We start from the raw sequence: 19,861 nt of genomic DNA, 5'->3' as shown, positions 1-19,861 counted from the left end.
TGAGGGCTCCTGGCAGCAGGAGCCACCACTGCGGGAGGGCAGGGAGACCACAACGATCCAGCGTCCTGGGTACGCCGGCTTGCAGGGTTCCATTTCTGAACAGGTTAAGTTTCTAGTCCTTATGGTTGCAGTGGTATACGGGTAGCCCTCGAGTTACCACAGTTCGTTTATAGTGACTGTTCAAAGTTACAACGGCACTTAAGAAAAAAAACGACTCCTGGCCACCTTTCACACTTACGACCGTTGCAGCACCCCCAGGGTCATGTGATCAAAATTCAGACGCTCGGCAACTGGCTTGTACTTACGGCAGTTGCAATGTCCCGGGTCACGTGATCCCCTTTTGCCATCTTCTGACGAGCAAATTCAAAGGGGAAGCCGGATTCACTTAGCAACCGGGTCACTAACTTAACGATAGCAGGGACTCACTTAACGACTAGGGCAAGAAAAGTCATAGAATGGGGCAAAGCTCACTTAACAGGTGTCTTGCTTAGTAACGTTAGTTTTGGGCTCCTGAAAAAAAAGCACCTTTGGGACAACCGTGACCGAGAATCTCCATAGACATCTAGAAGATGAAGCAACCTCGTAGCTCTGGGGAGAATCTCCTGGGGAACTCTCTGCCACCACTAGCTCAGGGGCTGCAGCAAAGCCGAACGGAGCAGGCCCGGGGATACCTACTCGGCTGCGGAGAAGGCCTTCTCAAAGTTATGCCGCCGGTCCTGGGGCGAGAGCTGCGTGTAATCAAAGGCCTCGGGGAAAAAGTTGTGGACGAGCGCGCAGAAGGCCATCCCGTCGCTCCAGCTGGAGGAGAAGTTCTGGATGTCCACGTGCTACGGAGGGCGGAGAGAAATGAGGACCGTCAGGAAAGAGACGGGCCAGGTGCAGCGGGGCCAGGGAGGCGCGGGAGACGGGCAGGCGCTCACCTCGTAGCCCCGGGTCTTGGCGCGGCACCAGTCCAGAAGCATCTGCTTGATGGTGTTGGCATTGGGGACCCCGAAGCTGGAAGAGCGCTGGACTCCCACCCGGGCCAAGGCCGGGCTGGCGGGGCTGCAGAGAAAGGAAAACACATGTCCCGTGGCTGCTCTGGGAAGGAAGGAAGGAAGGAAGGAAGGAAGGAAAAGGAAAGGAAAAGGAAAAAGCCAGGAGGCCGAGCAAGCTGCTATATTTAGAACAAAAACAAGCACCAGCTGGATTAAAATGGCCACAGCCTGGGCAGGAGAAGGCCTCCCTCGGGCAGCTTCTCGTGGTGGGAACCTGGACACGGAAAGGCCCTTAGAAATAGAGTTTTGCAGCCCGGAGGAAGTGGGTCCTCCAGGAAGCCTCTAAGATGTCAGTTGAAGGAGCCAAGCCAAGTTCTCCAGCCACTTGTGGGGATGGGAGCAGAAGTCCTTGGGGAAGGAAAACATTCCAATCTCCAGCCTTAAAAAACTTTGATATCCCCCCTCCCAACTCTCCTTCGAGTCCAGCCCCTCACCTCCCGCCCTCCTTCTCCAGCTTCTCGATCATGGCCTTGCGCGCCTGCGAGGCTGACATCTTGGGCATGGCCTGGGCCTTCATGATCTCCTTCTTCCTCTCCGCTTGGCGCCGCTCCAAGTCAGCTAGACTGCTCCCGGACCTGGGGCTCGGATCCTCCCGCTCAAAGATGCTGTGCCAAGAGGGGGAGGGAAGAAAGAGGGAGAAAGATGGAACACTCCAGGGCAAAACTGCTCTGTGGGTTAGCTATTAATTCAATTAAATAAGAATCAATTTTCTCTGCTTCCCCCCTTCCCCCCCCCAAGGGATCTGTGCAAGGTTTGGAAGGCAAATCATCCCAGGGGTTTTTTTTGGGGGGGGGGGGGAGAGAAGAAAAAGTGAAAAGCATCTCGGAAGCAGAATTTGGAGAATTCAAGATCTGTCTTTTGGTGATGGGGGCTGAGAGCTGCTTGCATATGCTTGGCTGTGTGAACTGGAGGGTGGATGATGGTTAAGGATGCCCTTTTTGCTTTTGTGTTTTGTTTTGATTCAAATGTATTTTTAGCCTGGTTCCTTCTTCGCATGTTGACGTCAGCTGCTTGGAGTGTCTTATGAAAAGCAAGATATAAATAACACCGAAAAAAGACACACATGAACGGACAGCCCAGCTCAGCCCCAGGTCTTGCTCTGTTTTACCAAGCAAATGTAAGTTACTAGCCCCTTTTTGTCCCTGGACTGTTTTAGATCCCTTTGGGTGGGGCGGACGGGGGGGGGGGGATAACCCAGCCCTGGCCTGGACGCTCCATCTCCTCAGGATAAAATAAGATGAAAGATGATAAGAGAAGAGAAGAGAAGAGAAGAGAAGAGAAGAGAAGAGAAGAGAAGAGAAGAGAAGAGAAGAGAAGAGAAGAGAAGCAAGGCAAAATAAGATAAAAGAGTGGATAGATAAGAGACAAGATCAGACAAGATAATAAGACAGATGAGATCAGAAGATAAGATGATCGGATAAGACGTAAGATATGATAGATAAGATGATAAGCTTTATTATCATTTTTTACATGAGCACACTGCCACACATTAAAAATGAAATTTTATTGCACCCCAGAACGGCAGCCGTGCAAGACTTAAAAAGACCCGAGGGTGTGTGTGTGTGTGTGTGTCTTACCTGCCCACTTTCTTGGAAGATGACGAGCTGTAGGACTTGGTCTGCACAAAGGTGTTGCCATCTTCTGGAAACACGCAGGAAGAGAGAAAGAGAAGGAAAAGGACATGACCTCAATCAAGCTGCCTTCAATTCCAAGGAAGATTGATTGTCTAGGCTGGTGTTTCTCAACCCTGGTGACTTTTAAGAGGGGTGGAAGTCAACTCCCAGAATTCCCCAGCCAGCATGGCAGTTGATGTCCATCCCTCCTAAACCACTCTGGCTAGGGAATTCTGGGAGTTGACCTCCACCCCTCTTAGATTGGCCAACTTTGAGAAAGGTTGCTCTAACAGGCTGAGCCTCTCTCAAAAGAGAAAAAAGAGAGAGAGAGAACAGGGAAACTTACTTCCTGACCTCTTCGTGTAGCTTGCCTCCATTGTGATTGTGCGGGATGCTTTGCTGCCATCATCTGGAACAGAAAAATCAGGTAGGGAGAGGAGACAGTGCTAGTTATGCTGGCCAGGGTTACTACGGGGCATTTAAAGTCCGAAGCACCAAGAAATTGTACAATTGGGCAGGAAGGTTCTGTGCTAGGCTGAAATTCCTGCATTCAGGTTCGCGAGAAAAATTTGCCTGCGTGATTACGAATCTCTTATTTCTCAACTCAAAACCTTAAATGCTGGCACTTTGACGCCACCGCTGGGATGGAGAGTCAAAAGGAAGGAATGGCTGGAGGAGGCTTCAGCTGAAAGCCCCCACCCTGTCTGGCCTGCCTTAACTCAACTGCCCAACACTTGTCCTGTTTTCCAGATTGTGGCCAGGGGCTACTTTTGAAAACCTCTCCAGGTTCCCTGCCGACAGGATGCAGGCGAAGAGGCAAGGACCAAACTTCCAGCCTGCTTTTGGACCAGTGCTTTGGGGGTCAAGCTCCCCTCTGTAGATGGCCCAGGACAGCCCAGAAGGATGGCCGGGAAGAGAGCAGGAAGCAGCCACCACACCCAAGGGGAAAGAGCATTCCAAGAGCGGAAGGGGAGGGGGCTTCCATAAGCCCCTAATCAGAAGCAGCCCAATATTTGCATGACCACCTTTTCCCCCCCCAGGAAAGAAGCCCTTCGGAGCAAAAAAGCCCCCCTTACTGGACTGCACGAGGCGCTGGGTCTTGGTGACCGTGCTGACTGCCGAGCCGTCCGCCGACGTGCTGCTCTGCTGGGAGGTGGTCTCGGTGGTGTGAGAGCCCCCCTTCACCTTGGACTCCTGCAGCCGCTGGTTCCGCTCCTTTTCCCGCTGGTCTGCAAAGGGGGGGGGGGAATTATTCAGCAAGCAGAACTCATTTGGCATTGGAAAGCTGTTGTTCCCCCCCCTTTACTCCAAAGAGTGTTGGGCAGCCTGATTTCATGGCCTCCTTGGTGTCAAGATGGGGGAGGAATGGGGGGTGAGGTTCCTTTTATCTCCGGGGGGGGGGGGCAGAGGCAAACAAAGGTGAGAAGGGCCCAGAAGTCCTGATGAAATGGGTCATGAGTGTGTCTGTCATAACCTTGACCAGCTATTGAGCAAGGACTGCCCGTATTTAGGAATATAAATCCAATACAGGTAGAGTCCTCGGCTTACAACCGTTCATTTAGTGACCCGTTCAACGTTACCTCGCTTCCGCTGGCGCAGATCCCGCATGGCTGCCCGGATCAGCCGTCGCTCCTCAAAGTCTCTTGTCTGGTCCAGCTGCGGAGACAGAACTGGGGATGAGAGGCCTAACCAAACTGGGGGGGGGCACATATTTACACAGGAGGGAATGCAAGCTAGGTAGCTGCTATTGAATTTCCCCGAAAATAAAGAGCGGGTCTTCTATTAATTTTTGCTCCAAAAGATGCAAATAAGACGGGGAAATACGGTACTAAAGGTGTCCGTCTGGCTGATGATCTTAAGTGGGGCTTATTTTGGAGAGGGAGGGTTGATGTTAAGAGCGTCCTGACAAAATCACACTAGGACTTATTTTCCGCTTGGGTCTTAATTTTCACGGAAATAGGGTAGGTACCATCTTATCCAAGACGTCTTCCTCCTCGATTTTGCTCAGCGCTTCGGCGCTCAGTCGGTCTGTCTTCTGCTCTTCCTGCGCCTTCCCCTTCTCCGTCCTAGTCAGCAGGCCTGCCTTGGGCTGCCTCGGCAACTCAGCTTCCATCTGAAAAGACAGGGCGGCCACGGTGAGGCTGGACTGGCCGCTCAGCCTTCCGGGTGGGACATCCGGACACAGCCAGGCATTTTAGAATAGCATGGAATAACAGAGTGGGAAGGGACCTTGGGGGTCTTCCAGTCCACCCCCCCCCCTTGCTCATTTTGTCGATAGCTAAGTCAAAATGGGTGGAGGGATGCTCGCTCCCACCCTCCTAGCAGGGCAGAAGGTGCCTCTAAGGATGCTGTGGACGGACATAAAATTGCCACTGTTCTGGATGGCTTAGCACAACATTTTTGGGGAGGTTCTCAAGTAGAGAAGGGAAAGCCATTTGTCTGCAATGGTATAGGCTCTCCTGATCAAGCAGGGGTCAGACTACAAGACCTCCAAGGTCCTTCCAACTCTAAACATCTAAACATTTTTCTTAGACCCAAAACCAGATGGCACAGAGAGCAAAACATATGATGAATGGTTGCAGGATTTGGGTGAAGGACGAGGGGGGACATGATAAGCAGTCTTCCAATATCTCAGGGGCTGCCCCAAAGAAAAGGGAGTCAAGCTATTCTCCAAAGCGCCTGAAGGTAGGACAAGAAGCAACGGGTGGAAACCCATCAAGGAGAGAAGCAACCTAGAACTAAGGAGAAACTTCCTGACAGTGAGAACAATTAATCCGTGGAATCACCTGCCTCCAGAAGTTGTGGGTGCTCCAACACTGAAGGTTTTCAAGAAGAGATTGGACAACCATTTGTCTGAAATGATCTAGGGTCTCCTGATTGAATAGAGGGTTGAACTAAATGACCTGCAAGGTCCCTTTCAATTGTGACATTTTATGTTCTATGCTCTATATCCGTGGAAGCTCAATGCCAATTTTTTTTTTAACAAGTTTGCTTGTTAAAAAGCTAATTTTCAAGAAGGTGAATGAATTCCGCAAATCCCATCCTCTGCAATCTTTTGGCATTTTAACAAGCAGGTGGTGGATTTCCAGGAACCGGCTGTGCTTCAGTTAAAGGACAACTGTCATATCATACAAAGCAGCCTGTGCTGGGATTTCTTTTTTTCAGGAAGATTAAAGGGCTTAGTGGCAAGCTGCTTTGGGATCAGGACTCAGAGCAGGCTTGGCATCTCCAGACAGCCCCCCCCAAATGGTTACACCAACCCCGTCGGCATAATGCCTACACAACGCAAGGCAGGACATCAGCCAGGCCAGAAAAACATCACAAGGGCCACTGCAAAAATGGAGACAATCAGCCAAAACCTGCCAGGCAAAGAGGTTGAATAGCCTCCAAGGCCTGGCATGGCTCCTTCCCAAACCACGCGGTGTGATGGTCCAAGCTTATTGTAGGCCAATGTTCCTTGGCCAAAAAGCCTCTTTGCGGCTTCCCAACAAGTTATTTTGGGCCTCCTTCGATCCATTGAGCAGAAAAAAAAAAAAAAAACAGAGCAAGTGCACAAACTCCGTGTTTTATTGTCCTTCCCCCCCCAAGAGCTGCTGCTTCCTTCTTTCCGGCAAACCTGGGAAAAGCTGTCCCACCCTCTTCCTCCCCAAAGGCCAACCCACCTCCCTTCTTTCTCCAAAGATATCCTCGGGATTTCTGCACATCAGCGGGAAGCCCAAGCCTGAATTTTCACAATTCGAAGGCTTCCCCTCTCCAGCCACCTTCTTCAGCCATTTGGCCAGTGCTGGATCACAACACGCCCAATGCTGCCTCGGGATCAGGGCTACAGATCCCGTCAATCTTCTGGAATAGCCTACATTAGGGAAGACTGTGCTTACTAGCAGGGGTGAAAGTAAAGAAGCTCCAGTTTGGGGAACTTGAAGAGGGGGAATCCAAGGGCTGGCCAGGATAAACACTGGAATGGAATGGTGTATGTGTGTGTGTGTGTGTGTGTGTGTGTGTGTGTGAGATGAACTCTAAATGGAATTAAAAGGCTCCCAACACCAACAGCAAACTGAAGGTGGCTGCCAGAGCAGAATAAAAGTAACTAAGAGAGACCTTTCCTTCTGCCGAAGACTAACAGGAAAGGTGTCTCAGCATCCTGTCCAAGATTCCCCGTCCCAGATTTTGCCCCCCCCCCAAAAAAAACCCACAGCAAGTGATGCAACTCTGATACCGGAATACACATGTTCTAAAAAGTACTTCCACATGTGGCGCTTGGGAGGGAAGGAGACTCCCCCAAAGTGGAGGCTGAGGTTGGGGCTGAAGGCAGGGATCCGGGGTCAGCTGTCCGGAGACCCCATCCCACTCACTCCTCCTCTGGCCAGAGAGATGGGTTAGACTAGAAGACCTCCAGGGTCCTTTCCAACTCTGTTATTCTGTGTTATTCGGGGCGCTTTTTTCCCCAGGAAATCCCTTCTCCACACCCTTTTAAAAAAGGGGTACAGCAAGGAAAGAGAAGGAGCCCAGTTAAATGCCAAAGCACGTCTGGACAGAGATCCAAAGATCCAAACGGTTTCAACAACATTCTTCCTGCTCGCTCGCTCTGCTTGCCAGAGATCCAGGGCGCCTTTTGCTCCGAGGCCAAATCACGTTGCTAGATGGCTTTGCTTTAAGCTGCTTCATTCCAAAAGGTAGATCAGATTCCCGTTATTTCTTGCCCTTCCCCCTACCAGATTTGTTAGCCAAGGGTTCCGGAGCTCAGGTTGGCTAGGAACTCTGGGAGCTGAAGTCTCCAACCGTTTGTCTGAAATGGTATAGGGTTTCCTGCCCGAGCAGGTTGGACTAGAAGACCTTCACGGTCCCTTCCGGCTTGGCTCTGTTCTATTCTGTTCTGTTCTGTTCTCTATTCTATTCTATTCTATTCTATTCTATTCTATTCTATTCTATTCTATTCTATTCTCTATTCTATTCTATTTTCTATTCTATTCTATCTATTCTATTCTATTCTATTCCTTATTCTATTCTATTCTATTTTATTTTCTATTCTATTCTATTCTATTCTCTTCTCTTCTCTATTCTATTCTATTTATTCCTTATTCTATTCTATTCCTTATTCTATTCTATTCCATTCCATTCCATTCCATTCTATTCCTATTCAACCCACATACCTTGAAGTGTCCAAGATTGAGAAACTGCTCTAGATGCCCCCCCCCCCTCATTTGCAAGCCTGACTCTCCAGAGACCGCTAGGATAAACAGCCTGATTTCATTTGACTGAAACCAGCCTCTATTTTTAGGATCCCATATTTCATGGGACTCTCCGTAAGGAGACACCAGCAGGGCTGAACGATGCCTCCCACCCCGGGTGCAGAGGAGACCCAAAACTCCCCAAAGCCAGGAGAATCAGGACTGGGTGTTTTTTTTCCAACCCCCCCTCCCCTTAATCTCCCCCTCCTGCCTAAACATAACAAGCGATACAAGGTAATAAAGCAGTAAGATTTTACTGGAACCGCCTAATTTCCACAACGCCTTTCGACGTCCCTCAGCACCGAGCTTGCTCTGCGTTCATTTCTCACTCTGCAGCGGACTTCATTGATGTCCTCGTTTTAATGTTCATTAAAATTTCTTTTTTGGGGGGGCGGGAATCTCTCTGGGTGCCCTCAAAGAGTCCTGGGATTCAGGGTTCTTCGGAGGAGGAACCCGGATGGTGGCAGAAGCGTCCTGTTCCTTCTTCATGCCAGGAGAGCAGGGCCAGCCGCCCCCTTCTGCTCCAAGGAGAAGTGGGTGGGTGGGTGGTGCGAATCATCCTTCCTCAAAACTACTTGCTGCTCTCTGCAGCCGGGGGGCTCCCAGGTCTGCTGTTGCTGCTACTGCCAGATAGGTGCATTTCAGAAGCCTCCCCGGTGCTGGAGGAGATTGGGGGCTGCGCCACCGGCTCCTGTGCTGTCTCGGCGCCCTCAACCTTGGCGCACGGATCTTCTGGCGCCTGCAGCTTCGTGCTGGCCTCTTTCTCCTGTTTCAGAAACTGCCGGAGCTTTTCCATATGCTGCCGGAGGTGCTGTTGCTCAGCCCGTAAGGCCGCGGCCTCCTGGCGCAGGTTACCGATGGCCGAGACCAGCATGCCCACCACCTTTTTCGCCTCTGCCACCCGCTGCTCCAGGATCTGGCGATAGGTCTCCTTGTTCTGACCAGCTTCCTGTGAGGCCGGCTCCTCAGGGCCGGTGGCAGACGGCTCCTGCCTGCCCTCCAGGTCGGGGGTGGGCACTCCAGGCATGGTGACAAGACGAGGGGCAAACAAAAAAAGCCGTTCAGGGGTGGCGGCAAAGCTCCCTTGGGGTGCAGGTCCGGTGTCCCGAGAGACAGTGGACGCCCGTCTTCTCGGCTGCCTGGCTTGATCCAGAAGGCAGGACGGTGGGCTGAGCCTGGATGTCACTGGCCAGCTATTCTGGTCGCAGAGGAGCCCTCCATCCTGGGTGGCATTCCCGTGACAGACAAGGACAGAGGGCTGGACAGGAGCCAAGGGACCCGGCTGGCCGAGGGAATGGGGGAAGGGGGAGCTGGGCTCGTCCAGCAGGAGGAAAACTGCCTTCCCTTGCAAAGGGTCCGTTCCTTTGCAAGGACCTTTGTAGATGTTGTGGAGAGGCAAGTGGCCAGACTGTTCTCCCCGAGAGGCTCGAAAGAGTTTGGGCTGAGAAGGACCCCCCAAAAGGGGGAAGGTCTTCTGCCCCCAGAACTCCAACCCAGACAAGTTTGAGCAGCAGGTAAGGGCAATAAGATAATCAGAGACAAAAGTGTCAGCGCTCAAGACTCAATCTGTCTCCTGTACTTGCACAAAACCACCCAGGTCTTCTTGCACAATATACTCTCACCCAAGTCACAAGAGACCACCTGGGTCTCGTCCACTGAGAAAAAGCCCCTTAGGACTGGTCAGATGGTTCTACAAAGCCAATTAGAAAAGAGAGAGGGGGGAAGGAGGAGGGAGAGAGAGAGGGAGAGAGGGAGGGAGAGAAAGAGAGAAAGAGAAAGAGGAAGAGGGAGAGAGAGAGAGGGAAGGAGAGAAAGGGAGAGAAGGAGAGAGAGAGAGAGAGAGAGAGAGAGAGAGAGAGAGAGAGAGAGAGAGAGAGAAAGGGAGAGAAGGAGAGAGAGAGAGAGAGAGAGAGAGAGAGAGAGAGAGAGAAAGGGAGAGAAGGAGAGAGAAAGAGAGGGAGGAAGAGAGAGGAGAGAGAGGGAGGGAAAGAGAGGGAGGGAGGGAGAGAGAGAGCATGTCCAGTGTTTATGTTTAACAACTAAATGTTGGGCTCAAGAGTTCCTCCCCTGCCTTCCAGCTTCCCCCCACCCCTTCACAAAAGCCAAGCCGGGACCAAGCAAAGGAAGTCCCTTCCTGCAGGCAGAATTGGAGGCCAATGAAGAGAGAGAGAGACTCACCTTTGCAAAGCTGCTGCTGGAGCTGCCATGGCTGGAGGAGGTGATGCGTAGTGGGGAGTTCCGCAGTCCCAGGGTCAGCTCTGTGGGTTTCGGAGAGGAAAACAGGGGTGAGAGATGCCCCAAAGGAGCTATTGCAAGAAGAGGGGCTTGCAGAGACGAGATTAACCGAATTTGGAAGTAGCTGCCCGACTTATTGTCTCACAGGTCCGCCCGCAAAGACATCATAAGCGTTTAAGAGGTATGTGAAGCTCAAACGTTCCGGACTGTTTCTCCAGATCAGCCCAGCCTTGTAAAAAGGAGCAAGGGGATGATGGGTTTCCAAGGATGCAAAGACACACAGTTAATCTCTCTCAAGCTTTCCAGACTGAACGGGCTGTAAATCAGACCGACAAGCAAACGGGACTCCCTTAATAGGAAGCCTTCTGCCCCCAGGACCAGCCCCTCACCCCAGGCAGGCCATCAAGGAGAAGCCTGCATCTTCAAGTAGCAACCAATGCCCTCCCAGCCTTCCAAGCTGCAAGAGTTGGCTGGGAACGATGAGTTGTAGTTCAGGCCACATCATGCAAAGTGTCAAGCGGCAGTGGGCAAACTTGCTTCCAAGCCAAAGCCAGACAAATCACAGCCAGATTCAATCTGAACGGAAGAGCAAGCTCTGGAACATACAAGGCAGCTGTGCAACCCAACACAACCGTGAGGAACATGCATATCAGTGTCTGTGCTGCTCAGCCACCATCATCCACAGCCTTCTAAACCTAGATTTAGCCTGCTCTGGATTTTGGAGAGAGAGAGAGAGAGAGAGAGAGAGAGAGCAATGAATGTCTTCTCCACTGCAAAAGAAGGAGCTGATGCCAGAATTTTTTTTTTTTTTTAAACCACACTACCATCAATAAAACTTTCCATCCAGTGAAGATGATAAACATCAGCCTGGCCCCTTGCGTGCAGAAGAGATTTCGCCCAAAATAGGAAAGTTTCCAGCCTCTGGGACCTCAATTCACGCAACGGCCCCCAGCTGTCCGTTTCTGGCTAACTTTTCAACCTGTCCCTGCTCTGGAGAGGGGCGGGGGGGGGTACCTTACTTGCGGCAGTGCAAACCCACCACTGGCTGCCTGACTTTCAGGCGTGCTGGGATCAGCCAGATGTGCAGAGCAGATGTGCAGAGGAGGAAGAAAGGATCAGCCGAGGAAACGGAAGAGGAGAGGTAAAGAAATGAAGCGGCAACCAAGCTGAAATTTCACCAGGTGGGCACAAACCCCTCCTCGCCTGGCGTACCTATACCTGCGTAGCCTTTCTTGGTAAGGTAAGGACAGGTGCAGAGCGTAAAGGCCAGTCAGTCTTAGCCTGCCCATTCCCTGCCTATGGATGGTCAGTCAGTCAGTTTGGGCATATTTGGGGTAGGATCAGCCAAGCGCAACCCAAATCCAGCTTGGCCCCAACTTTGCTCACGCTATTCTCTGCAAGCCGGGATCGCCACCCTAACACGTTCTTGGTACTTCCCACCAATTAGGAGGTACATCTAATGTACAGGCACAGTCTCCAGGTGCAGGTCAATTGGATCCACCGCCCCCCTCCTGCAACTCATTTCATTACCCGGTGTCTAGCCCCGTATCCGCAGAGGGGGAGAGGTTACAATCTGCTCCCCAGTCTAAGGAGCATGGTTCGTGAGGAAGGGAAGGGAGGGAGGGAGGGAGGAAGGAAGGAAGAGAGGAAGGAAGGAAGGAAGGGAGGGAGGGAGGGAGGGAGGGAGGGAGGAAGGAAGGAAGGAAGGAAGGAAGGAAGGAAGGAAGGAAGGAAGGAAGGAAGGAAGATCTTTCTTCCTTGGCAAAAAAAGGGAATCCAAGCGAGAGACACCCTTGCCCTCCAGTGACCCTGTGCCCCTCACCTGCCCGCTGGTTCCCCGGGGGTCCCGCCAGGTGGCCCCGCAGAGGCTGAGTGCGGCTGTCCTTGATCTCAATGGTGAGGAGGGTCTTCATCTCGTCGTCCGGGTGGGCAGCAGCTGGACGGAGGACCAGGGAGTCTGCAGGGCTGTGGGCAGAGCCACTTTGCTGGCTACAGGGCACCTCTGAGTCCAGGGAGCCCCCCTTGGCGTTTTCAACACCGGGCCGGGCGGGGGATAGTTTCCTCTCCTGCCATTGGCTGCCCTGGCCCCGCCCCTGGGGGCCGCCTGCCTCTTTAGGGACGGCCGGAGCCTGCGAAGGGGGCCTGCCTGCCCCAGCCTTGGCGTGAGAAGGGCCGGTCCGGGCTGCATCCTGCGCCGTGCTGCCAGCCTGGAGCGTCCGAATGCCAGCATCGCCGCCCTGGTCCCCCGAGGGTAAGTTGGCCACCGGCTGGGAGGGTAAAAAATGCTGCCGTGGCAGGACGGGCAGCCCTCTGCCACCCTTCTCTCCCTTTTGGGATGTAGCCGGAGGGTTTGGGGTGCCGGAGACAAACTGGCGAGCACGCTCCCGGATGGAGCCGGCTCTCTGGAAGGGCTGCTCCCGGCACGGCTCTGCAGAGGGGAGGGAAAGAGGGGAGGGAGATGTCAGTGGAGGGAGGGGGAGGACCAGCCTGGGAGCAGAGAGTGGTTTATCTCAAGCGGCTGGGAGCTCTGCCAGGCCTGGGGGGGGGGTGGTGGGAGAGTTTCCACCCCAGGAAATGGAAGCGCTCAGTGTTGTCCTCGGCTTCCCTCCCAGTTATATCCAGAAAATCTCGTCTCTTTCCAAAAAAAGGAAAGAAGGGGGAACAGGCAGCTCCAACCGCACAAGGGCTGCTGTGCTGCTTTTCAGCCTTTCTGGGCTAGGCAGATCACAAGCGGGGGAAAGTCAGGGGGGTCCCCACTATAAATGTCCCCAACATGTTAAGGAGTGGGCCACGGCCTCCTCCTCCTCTCCGAAGTCCCCTCTGGGCAGCCTAGCACGGCCTCGCCCCCCCAATCCCCCTGCACCTTCCAGGCTTTTCATCAGGCTGGGCTGGGGCTCTGGGTGTCCCCCCAGGGTCTGAGATCCAGTGTTTCTCACCCTTGGATTTTTGCGGGTGGGTGGGCTTTAATTCCCAGAATTCCCAGAGGAAGTCAAGGTTGAGCCACATGGCCGAAAGCCTTTCCTTGGTTTTGCCAGGCCGGCCGGCAAGGAAAGGCATCCGGCGGATCGTATCCTGAACCGGGACGGATGTCCGCTGGGCAAAGGACCAAGGGAGGCTCAGAGCATTACCTGCGCCGGGTGGCTTAGGGGGAGCTTTGCAGCCGTCCGTTTCTACCTTTTGGGGGGCTCCGTGCAGGGCAGTTGCTAAAGAGGCTGTCAAGCATTAAAGTGGAAAAACAGAAGCCGCGTTAGAGAGGGAGGGATTCAGCCTCCCACAGGCACGGACACCCCTGTCAAGGGTGAAACTGGGGCAGCTACCTGAAATTAGGGGAGTGGAGGGGAGGAAAGGAAAGGAAAGGAAAGGAGAGAGGAGAGGAGGGGAGAGGAGAGGGGCTTTCACAAATAAAGGAGAGAGCCTCAAGAAGGGAGAAGATGTTCCTGACCTTATTGGGCGAAAGAATGTGAAAGGTTCAACTCTGAAAAGCAGAAATGCCCTTTCTGGGCAGGAAGGGGGGGGGCCTCACAGGAGGCTGAAGACAGCCGGGCAAAGAGGCCAGGAGCACACACACACAAAGTACCATCTCTGTCTCCCTCCTGGCCTGCAGCGCCTTCTCCCTCTTCTGGGGCTTGAGACACAACCTGGGGTGGAAAGAAATGCAATCAGAATATTGATGAGGTGCACACATACACACACGCGCACACACACAGACACAAACCTGGAAGGTTTCCAGGTTGGAGAAAGTCGTACAGCCCTCCTGAAAAACCTGTAATCTCCAGGGGGAGGGGGAGGATTTTAGACCCAGCAAGCGTCCATTCCAGGCGGGATTGCCCCCGCCCCAATTCTCAGCTAAGCAGGATTCCCCAAGGTACCTCTCTATTCTGGCTCAGGAGAGACTCCTCTTTGGGGGGGGCTTCCCCCCCAGCGCCTTCCTCCTCCAGCTGCTCCTCTTTCCTGGTTTGAGAGGAGCTCAACCCCTCCTCGCCTTTGGGGGGTGCCAGGCCTCCCGCTTCCTCCTCTTCCTCCTCCCGGGAAGAGGGCTGCGGTTCGGGGCCAGCATCCTCATCCTGGGAGTTGGGCCCAGGGTCTTCACCACCGGCCTCGTTGTCTGGGAAAGGAGCTAACACGGAAGGCGCGTGGCTGGGGACGGCTTCCAGGAGCAGAACAGTGCCCAAAGAAGACCCTGTTTGGGGAAGAAGGGGGTTAAGAAAGCCCACCTCTCTCAGAAGGAACAGCCAAGTCTACAACTCCCATCATCCACACCAAGGCATCTGCAGGCTCCAGCTTTCTACTCGGTACTCCTTTACAAGGGCCCTCATGCCAACAGGCTGGGCTCCATGCCAGGCCTCCCCCCAGCCCACCCCAGGTGCCTCCTGCAGGGACCCTCGGCCCAGCCTCACCTGGGGCGTCGGCCCCCTTGGGATCCAGCTGCTCCTGCATCTGGCTTTGGACCAGCTCCTGCCCGGCTCGCTTCTGCACCTAGAGGAGGCCAAAAGGGAAGTGTAGCCTCGGCCCTTAAGATCTGTTCAGCAAAAACCCTCGTCGCACACAGCCTCCGATCCTGGGAAGCTGTGTTTCAGGTGGTCCTCAACTTACGACCACAATCGAGTTACGAATTTCCGTGGTTAAATGAGATACCGGTAAGGTGAATTTTGCCCCCATTTTACACTCCGGGAAGCGGCTGCAATTGAATTGAGCCCAAAAAAGAGGAATCCCTTAAAATTCTGTGCACGTGGCACACTCTTCCTTTCCCCAAAAACTGGGAAGTGCGGTTAAGGTCCCCTTGTTCAGGTGCGCTCAGGTAGGGCCAATTCCTTCATGCAGAAATCCAGCAGGTCAGGGGGAGTTTCAGAGCAGCTTTCTGCCTCCGCGGAAGACGACAATTTTTTTCATTTTTTAAAATGGAAATGCACCGCAACCTCCGACTGGAGGCCTCCATAGTTTCTGGACACCTGCCATTGCCTTCGGCCACGGGGGTATGGAGGACGATGGGAGTTGTAATCTGACAGGCTGCTCAAGCTGGGCAGGGTAGCAGAAAGGAGCCCCAACTCACCAACTAGGAGAAGGCTGCCCTCTGGTGGGGAAAATGGGGAAGGCCAAGTACTCAAGACAACTCTTCTCCAACAGGGGGCCCTCCAGGGATGGAAGGACCCGAGCAGGCAGGCAGCCCTGCCTCTGACGGATGCCAGGCTGGCAGCAGAATCCCCAAGAGACTCCACGGGGGAGTATTAGTACCACTTTACAAACCCTTATAAAGACCAAACCTGGAATACTGCATCCAGTTTTGGGCAGCTACCTGAGAGGCCAGCAAGGAAGATTTACCGCCGAGATGAAAACGTCTCGGGCCCCGGGGAAAATCCGATGCCCCCTAATGCAGGGGGACCCTCCCTGCCTTCTCCTCCGGGGATGAGCCATCGCCGCAGCCCCCGCTTACCTGCGTGTTTCTGTCTCCTGCAGCGTTTTCGTCTTGCTCCTTGGATGCCCGAACTGTGTCGGCGGCCCTCCGGTTATTGAACGCTTTCCCTGCTAACGTTGCAGCTTGAGAGAGGGAATAGGAGCCGTTTCAAGCAGGCCGGGATCATTTAGAGAACCTTGCTTAGGGGACCGTGGTGACCAGGGGATCCAGCGATCCCTCTTGACACTCCACCCTGAGCTGTGGGTACAACCCAGCTGGGCCTCGTACCTTCAATTTCTTCGGCGCGCAGCTTGCGGATAGCAGCCCGGATGAGTTTGCGTTCCTCGTACTCACTGGTTCCTCGCAGCTGAGAAGAGAAGCAAAATCAGCAAAGGGGCAAAGGGATCATTCCCCCACTGTGCGGCCCTTACGCTGACGGGAGGCCACCCAGAGAGCCTGGATCCGTAGGCTGAAGCGGAAGTCCAAGCACAACCTTGGTGGAAAATAGCCACAGCACTTAGACTTATATACCGCTTCACCACAATTTACAGCAGAGTTCCCCAACGTTTCTGCCTTTGCGGACTGGTGGGAGGAGGGAGAGGGGATGGTTCTGCACGAGCAGCCAGAAGCGTACGGGGTGCAGCTCCATCTGTGTGCCCCCCTGAGCGCGCACTGGAATGTGAAAGTGCCCACCGGGGCTCCTCCGGAGACAGGAAGAGCCTCCCCGGAGAGGTCAGCCCCCTTCAGCAAGGACCTACCAGGCTGGTCAGCTCCTCCACATCCTGGATGGTCTCCAGCTTTCTCGAAAGGGCATCCAGAGACTTCTGCTGTCGCTGCTCCTCCTCTCGCTGCCAGGACCTGAAAGGAGCAAAGCCGGAGAGGGGCGTCACTCGGACAGGCGTCCCGGACTCTTCGCTTGCCTGGCAGCGGCTGCCTCCCCCAGGGAACAGAGAGAGAGAGAGAGAGAGAGAGAGAGCTCCTGCGGCCGGGGACAAGGATCCAACGGCCTCAGCTGGTGCAAGGCGACGAGAGGGCACCAAGAAGGCGGCTTACAATGCTTCGTTTAGTGACTGTTCAAAGTTACATCACGGGAAAGAGTGGCTTAGGACCCCTTTTCACACTTATGACCGTCGCAGCCTCCCTGTGGTCGCGTGATCAAAATTTGGCCGCTTGGCAACTGGTTCGTATTTACGACGGTTGCAGCACCCGGGGGGGGGGGTCATGTGACCCCCTTTTGCAACCATCCGACACGCAAAGTCAAAGGGGGAAGCCAGAGTCACTTGACAACGGTGTGACTCACTTAACAGCTGCATGATTCGCTTAACAACAGTGGCAACAAAGGTCGTAAAATGAGGCCAAACTCACTTAACAACTGTCTCGCTTAGCAATATAAATCTTGGGCTCAACTGTGGCCGTGAGCCATTTAACGAAGAAATAAAATGCTTGGGGAGGTTGGCCCAGGGAGGTTACAATCCGAGAAAAGTGGGGTGCAGAGGGAAGCAGCCCCCCTGCCCCAACTCACCTCAGCCGGTTCTCCTTGTTCTCCTGCCGCTCTGTCCGGAAGCGCTTGGATGCCAGTGCTTCCTCGTCTCGCTCCAGCTCCTGCCGGCGCAGTTCCCGGATGGCCGAGCGAATCTGCCTGCGCTCCGTCAAGTCCAGGGTGGCCTCCAGCTGGGGGGGGGAAGGAAACAGTGCAAGAGGAGAGTCATTCACGGCCGGGTCAAGGGCATTGCGGAGGCCGACCCCACCCAGAAGAGGCACGCTCCAGCCTCTTTTTGGCCACCCCCAGCGCCAGGCACACAATGGGTGCAGTGTGAGGTTTGCACAAAGTGCTACTGTCCCTCCGGCCAAGCCCTTGTGCTCTCCCCAGAGTCAAGGGGTACACACACACACACCCGTCCCCTGGCTTGGCCTGGGCCCAAAAGTCTCCTCCACCTCAGCTAGGTGCCGGATACCTCTGTGCCTTCCAAGAGAGGATGGATGCCTGGCACTCACGTTCCGGAACTCTCCTGCTGGCTTCAGTGACCAGATTGAACTATCCAGAATGGTCCAGAGAAACCGTGATTGCCTTCACTCATGGCCACAGATGTTTGCATCACTATTCACTGCCTACTTTTTAAAATCAAGAGCTTGGGGGAGGCAGAAAGCAGGGTGTGTATGTGCAGTGCGTGCAAGTGCGTGCAAGTCTGCCCACGGGGAGGGGGAAAGTTGAGAAACAAGAGGTGAGCAATTGCCCTTCAGCAGCCCTCGTTCTGCAGAGGCGCCACTGGCAGGCAGAAGCATCGGCCCCATCATGCTCAGCCGAGATCGTGGGGCGCCTCGGGGCCCCGAACTGTATAGGAAGTGGACAAGAACTTGCTCAGCCAGCCTGAAGGAAGCTGCTGACAGCTCTCCCTCCCTTTGCCCAGGCTAGTTATCGCCGGGTGATGGAGACGGAGACGAGACGGATGGGGCTGGAAAGGAGCCCTTGAAATGCGCAATTTGTAGCTGCGAAAGACAGGCCCTTCAGAGGCTTTATGAGGCAGCAGGAATGTGTTGATTCTATAATGATAAATGTTGGCGATTTCCAGATGTGCTGAGCTAAAACTCTAGGTGGCAGAGTCCAGACAAGCCAGACCCAAATCCTGCAACCGTCCTTTATGTGGCCGCATCAACGTCAAACTCCCTTTTCCTGCTTCCATTGGTCTCAACCAGGAAGAACTTTGCAAACATCTGACCGGCGGTTGCTTTGTTGAACAGCTGTGCTGTGAGATCAGGAAGACCCCCCACTTCTTGTTGTCTTATTAGCCTCTCATCAGAGATGTGCAGATAGTCCTCAATTTACAACAGCTTGTTCGAAAAGTTACAATGGCATTGAGAAAATGTGAAACTGCAAGATAAACCAAAGAAGGGGGGTGACTCTTTGGGGAGGGGTGCCCAAAAGGAAAAGGCTATGCAAACAAGGAAAGGGGGAAAGGAAGGAGGGAAAGCCAACTGGAGGGGAGGGGAGGAAGAGAAGGAGTAAAAGAAGCTAAAAGGACGGAGTGTTTCTCCTTATATGGTCTAACTCCCTCGCAGCAGCAGACAGAAGGAAAACTTGCTGTCTGCACCCACAGACACACATATCACGATGCCTTCCACACCCTGCCTCTCCATCTGCGGGAATACACCTCCCATCATTCCCAGCTGGCTGGATCAAAGGCTTGCTACAGCTAAGGCTGACTTAGCCTTCAGACTCGGCTCCAAATGGGCCTCCTGGGATCCAGAAGCCCCATCAGCTCAAAGGGCACCGGGCTGGCAGAACTGGATTCAGACTGGCACACCCATATCCCCCCACCAGACAAGGGCTCAGTGGCTGAAGAAAGACAATAAACCGGAAGGGCATTTGCTCGGGATAGACTTCCACCCGCTTCTAAGACACCCAAAATGAACAGCAACAAGGAAAGGCATTTTTGTGGCTTCACAATAAGAGCTAGCCAATTCATTAGTTTAATTAGCAATTAATATCTACTTTGGCCCTGTTCAAAGTAATCCTTTTACTTTAAACAGTCTTGATCCCTGATCTCCTCCTTTTTTATAATGCGGTGACCAAAACTAGATGTATTATTCCAGGTGTGGCCTGACTAAGGCTTTATAAAGTGGCATTAAGACTTCACGTGATTTTGATTCTACGCCTCTCTTTATGAAGCCCTGGATTGTGTTAGCTTTTTTGGCTGCTGCCACACACAGCCGGCTGGTGTTTCACTCAAACGCTCTTCTGCCCTGAAAATGATCAATAGTGCCAATTTTCCTGGCTCCTATTAAAGGAGGGTTGGGAGGAATCAAATGCTGCCCCTCTGCTTTGCCCAGAAGACCAGACCAAAAAAAACCTTGCAAATTGCAGATCTGCTTTGATGAGAACAACACTCCCTTTATACCAATGTTGGTTTCCTGCTTGTGACTTTGTACTCTTGCACACTGATCTGCACCTGTTGTGTCTGGAGGAGGGAACGGCTTGGTCCGCACAACAGGCAATGGCATTGGACAAGAGGAATTAGCACTGAAAGATGCTCGCGCCTCCAGGCAAACTCTTCCTGTTCCAGATGCTTTGGGCGGAGATCAGTGCCAACGTGCCACGCCCCTTTTCCCAGGTATTTCAACGGCTCATTTCCCCTTCGCAGAAAAACAGCTGGAAGGGAGGAAGGAAGGACAGAAGCTGCCTTTTCTCAACCTTTCATAAATTAGCAGTGTTTCCCAACCACGGCAACTTTAAGATGGGTGGACTTCGACTCCCAGAATTCCCCAGCCAGCATAGCTTACGACTGTTCTTTTCACAGCTGGCTGGGGAATTCTGAGAATTGACGTCCATGCATCTTAAAGTTGGGGGGGGGGGGAACT

General features: G+C 53.5%; 1 protein-coding gene across 2 annotated transcripts in view; it reads right to left on the bottom strand.

The window, feature by feature from the left end:
* Nucleotides 1–19,861, bottom strand: part of SMTN (smoothelin) — a 30,536-nt gene that overhangs the window by 4,795 nt on the left and 5,880 nt on the right. For both annotated transcript variants that reach the window (XM_039332480.1, XM_039332481.1), the window contains exons 3-20: nt 17,028–17,176; nt 16,264–16,363; nt 15,794–15,872; nt 15,545–15,648; nt 14,511–14,589; nt 13,983–14,293; nt 13,691–13,751; nt 13,242–13,325; nt 11,936–12,541; nt 10,057–10,136; nt 4,620–4,763; nt 4,231–4,306; nt 3,727–3,879; nt 2,997–3,059; nt 2,615–2,678; nt 1,472–1,642; nt 921–1,044; nt 676–827 (exon numbers count right to left, since the gene is read on the bottom strand). In XM_039332480.1, coding sequence (XP_039188414.1) covers nt 676–827; nt 921–1,044; nt 1,472–1,642; nt 2,615–2,678; nt 2,997–3,059; nt 3,727–3,879; nt 4,231–4,306; nt 4,620–4,763; nt 10,057–10,136; nt 11,936–12,541; nt 13,242–13,325; nt 13,691–13,751; nt 13,983–14,293; nt 14,511–14,589; nt 15,545–15,648; nt 15,794–15,872; nt 16,264–16,363; nt 17,028–17,176 — 2,600 coding nt within the window. The remainder of the gene's footprint in view (nt 1–675; nt 828–920; nt 1,045–1,471; nt 1,643–2,614; nt 2,679–2,996; nt 3,060–3,726; nt 3,880–4,230; nt 4,307–4,619; nt 4,764–10,056; nt 10,137–11,935; nt 12,542–13,241; nt 13,326–13,690; nt 13,752–13,982; nt 14,294–14,510; nt 14,590–15,544; nt 15,649–15,793; nt 15,873–16,263; nt 16,364–17,027; nt 17,177–19,861) is intronic.

The sequence above is a fragment of the Crotalus tigris genome, unplaced genomic scaffold (assembly GCF_016545835.1).
Source record: "Crotalus tigris isolate CLP2741 ecotype Arizona unplaced genomic scaffold, ASM1654583v1 scf7180000024461.5605484, whole genome shotgun sequence".
NCBI lineage: Eukaryota > Metazoa > Chordata > Lepidosauria > Squamata > Viperidae > Crotalus > Crotalus tigris.
Note: the sequence above shows the minus strand (reverse complement) of the source record. Positions and strands in the feature narration are given on the sequence as shown.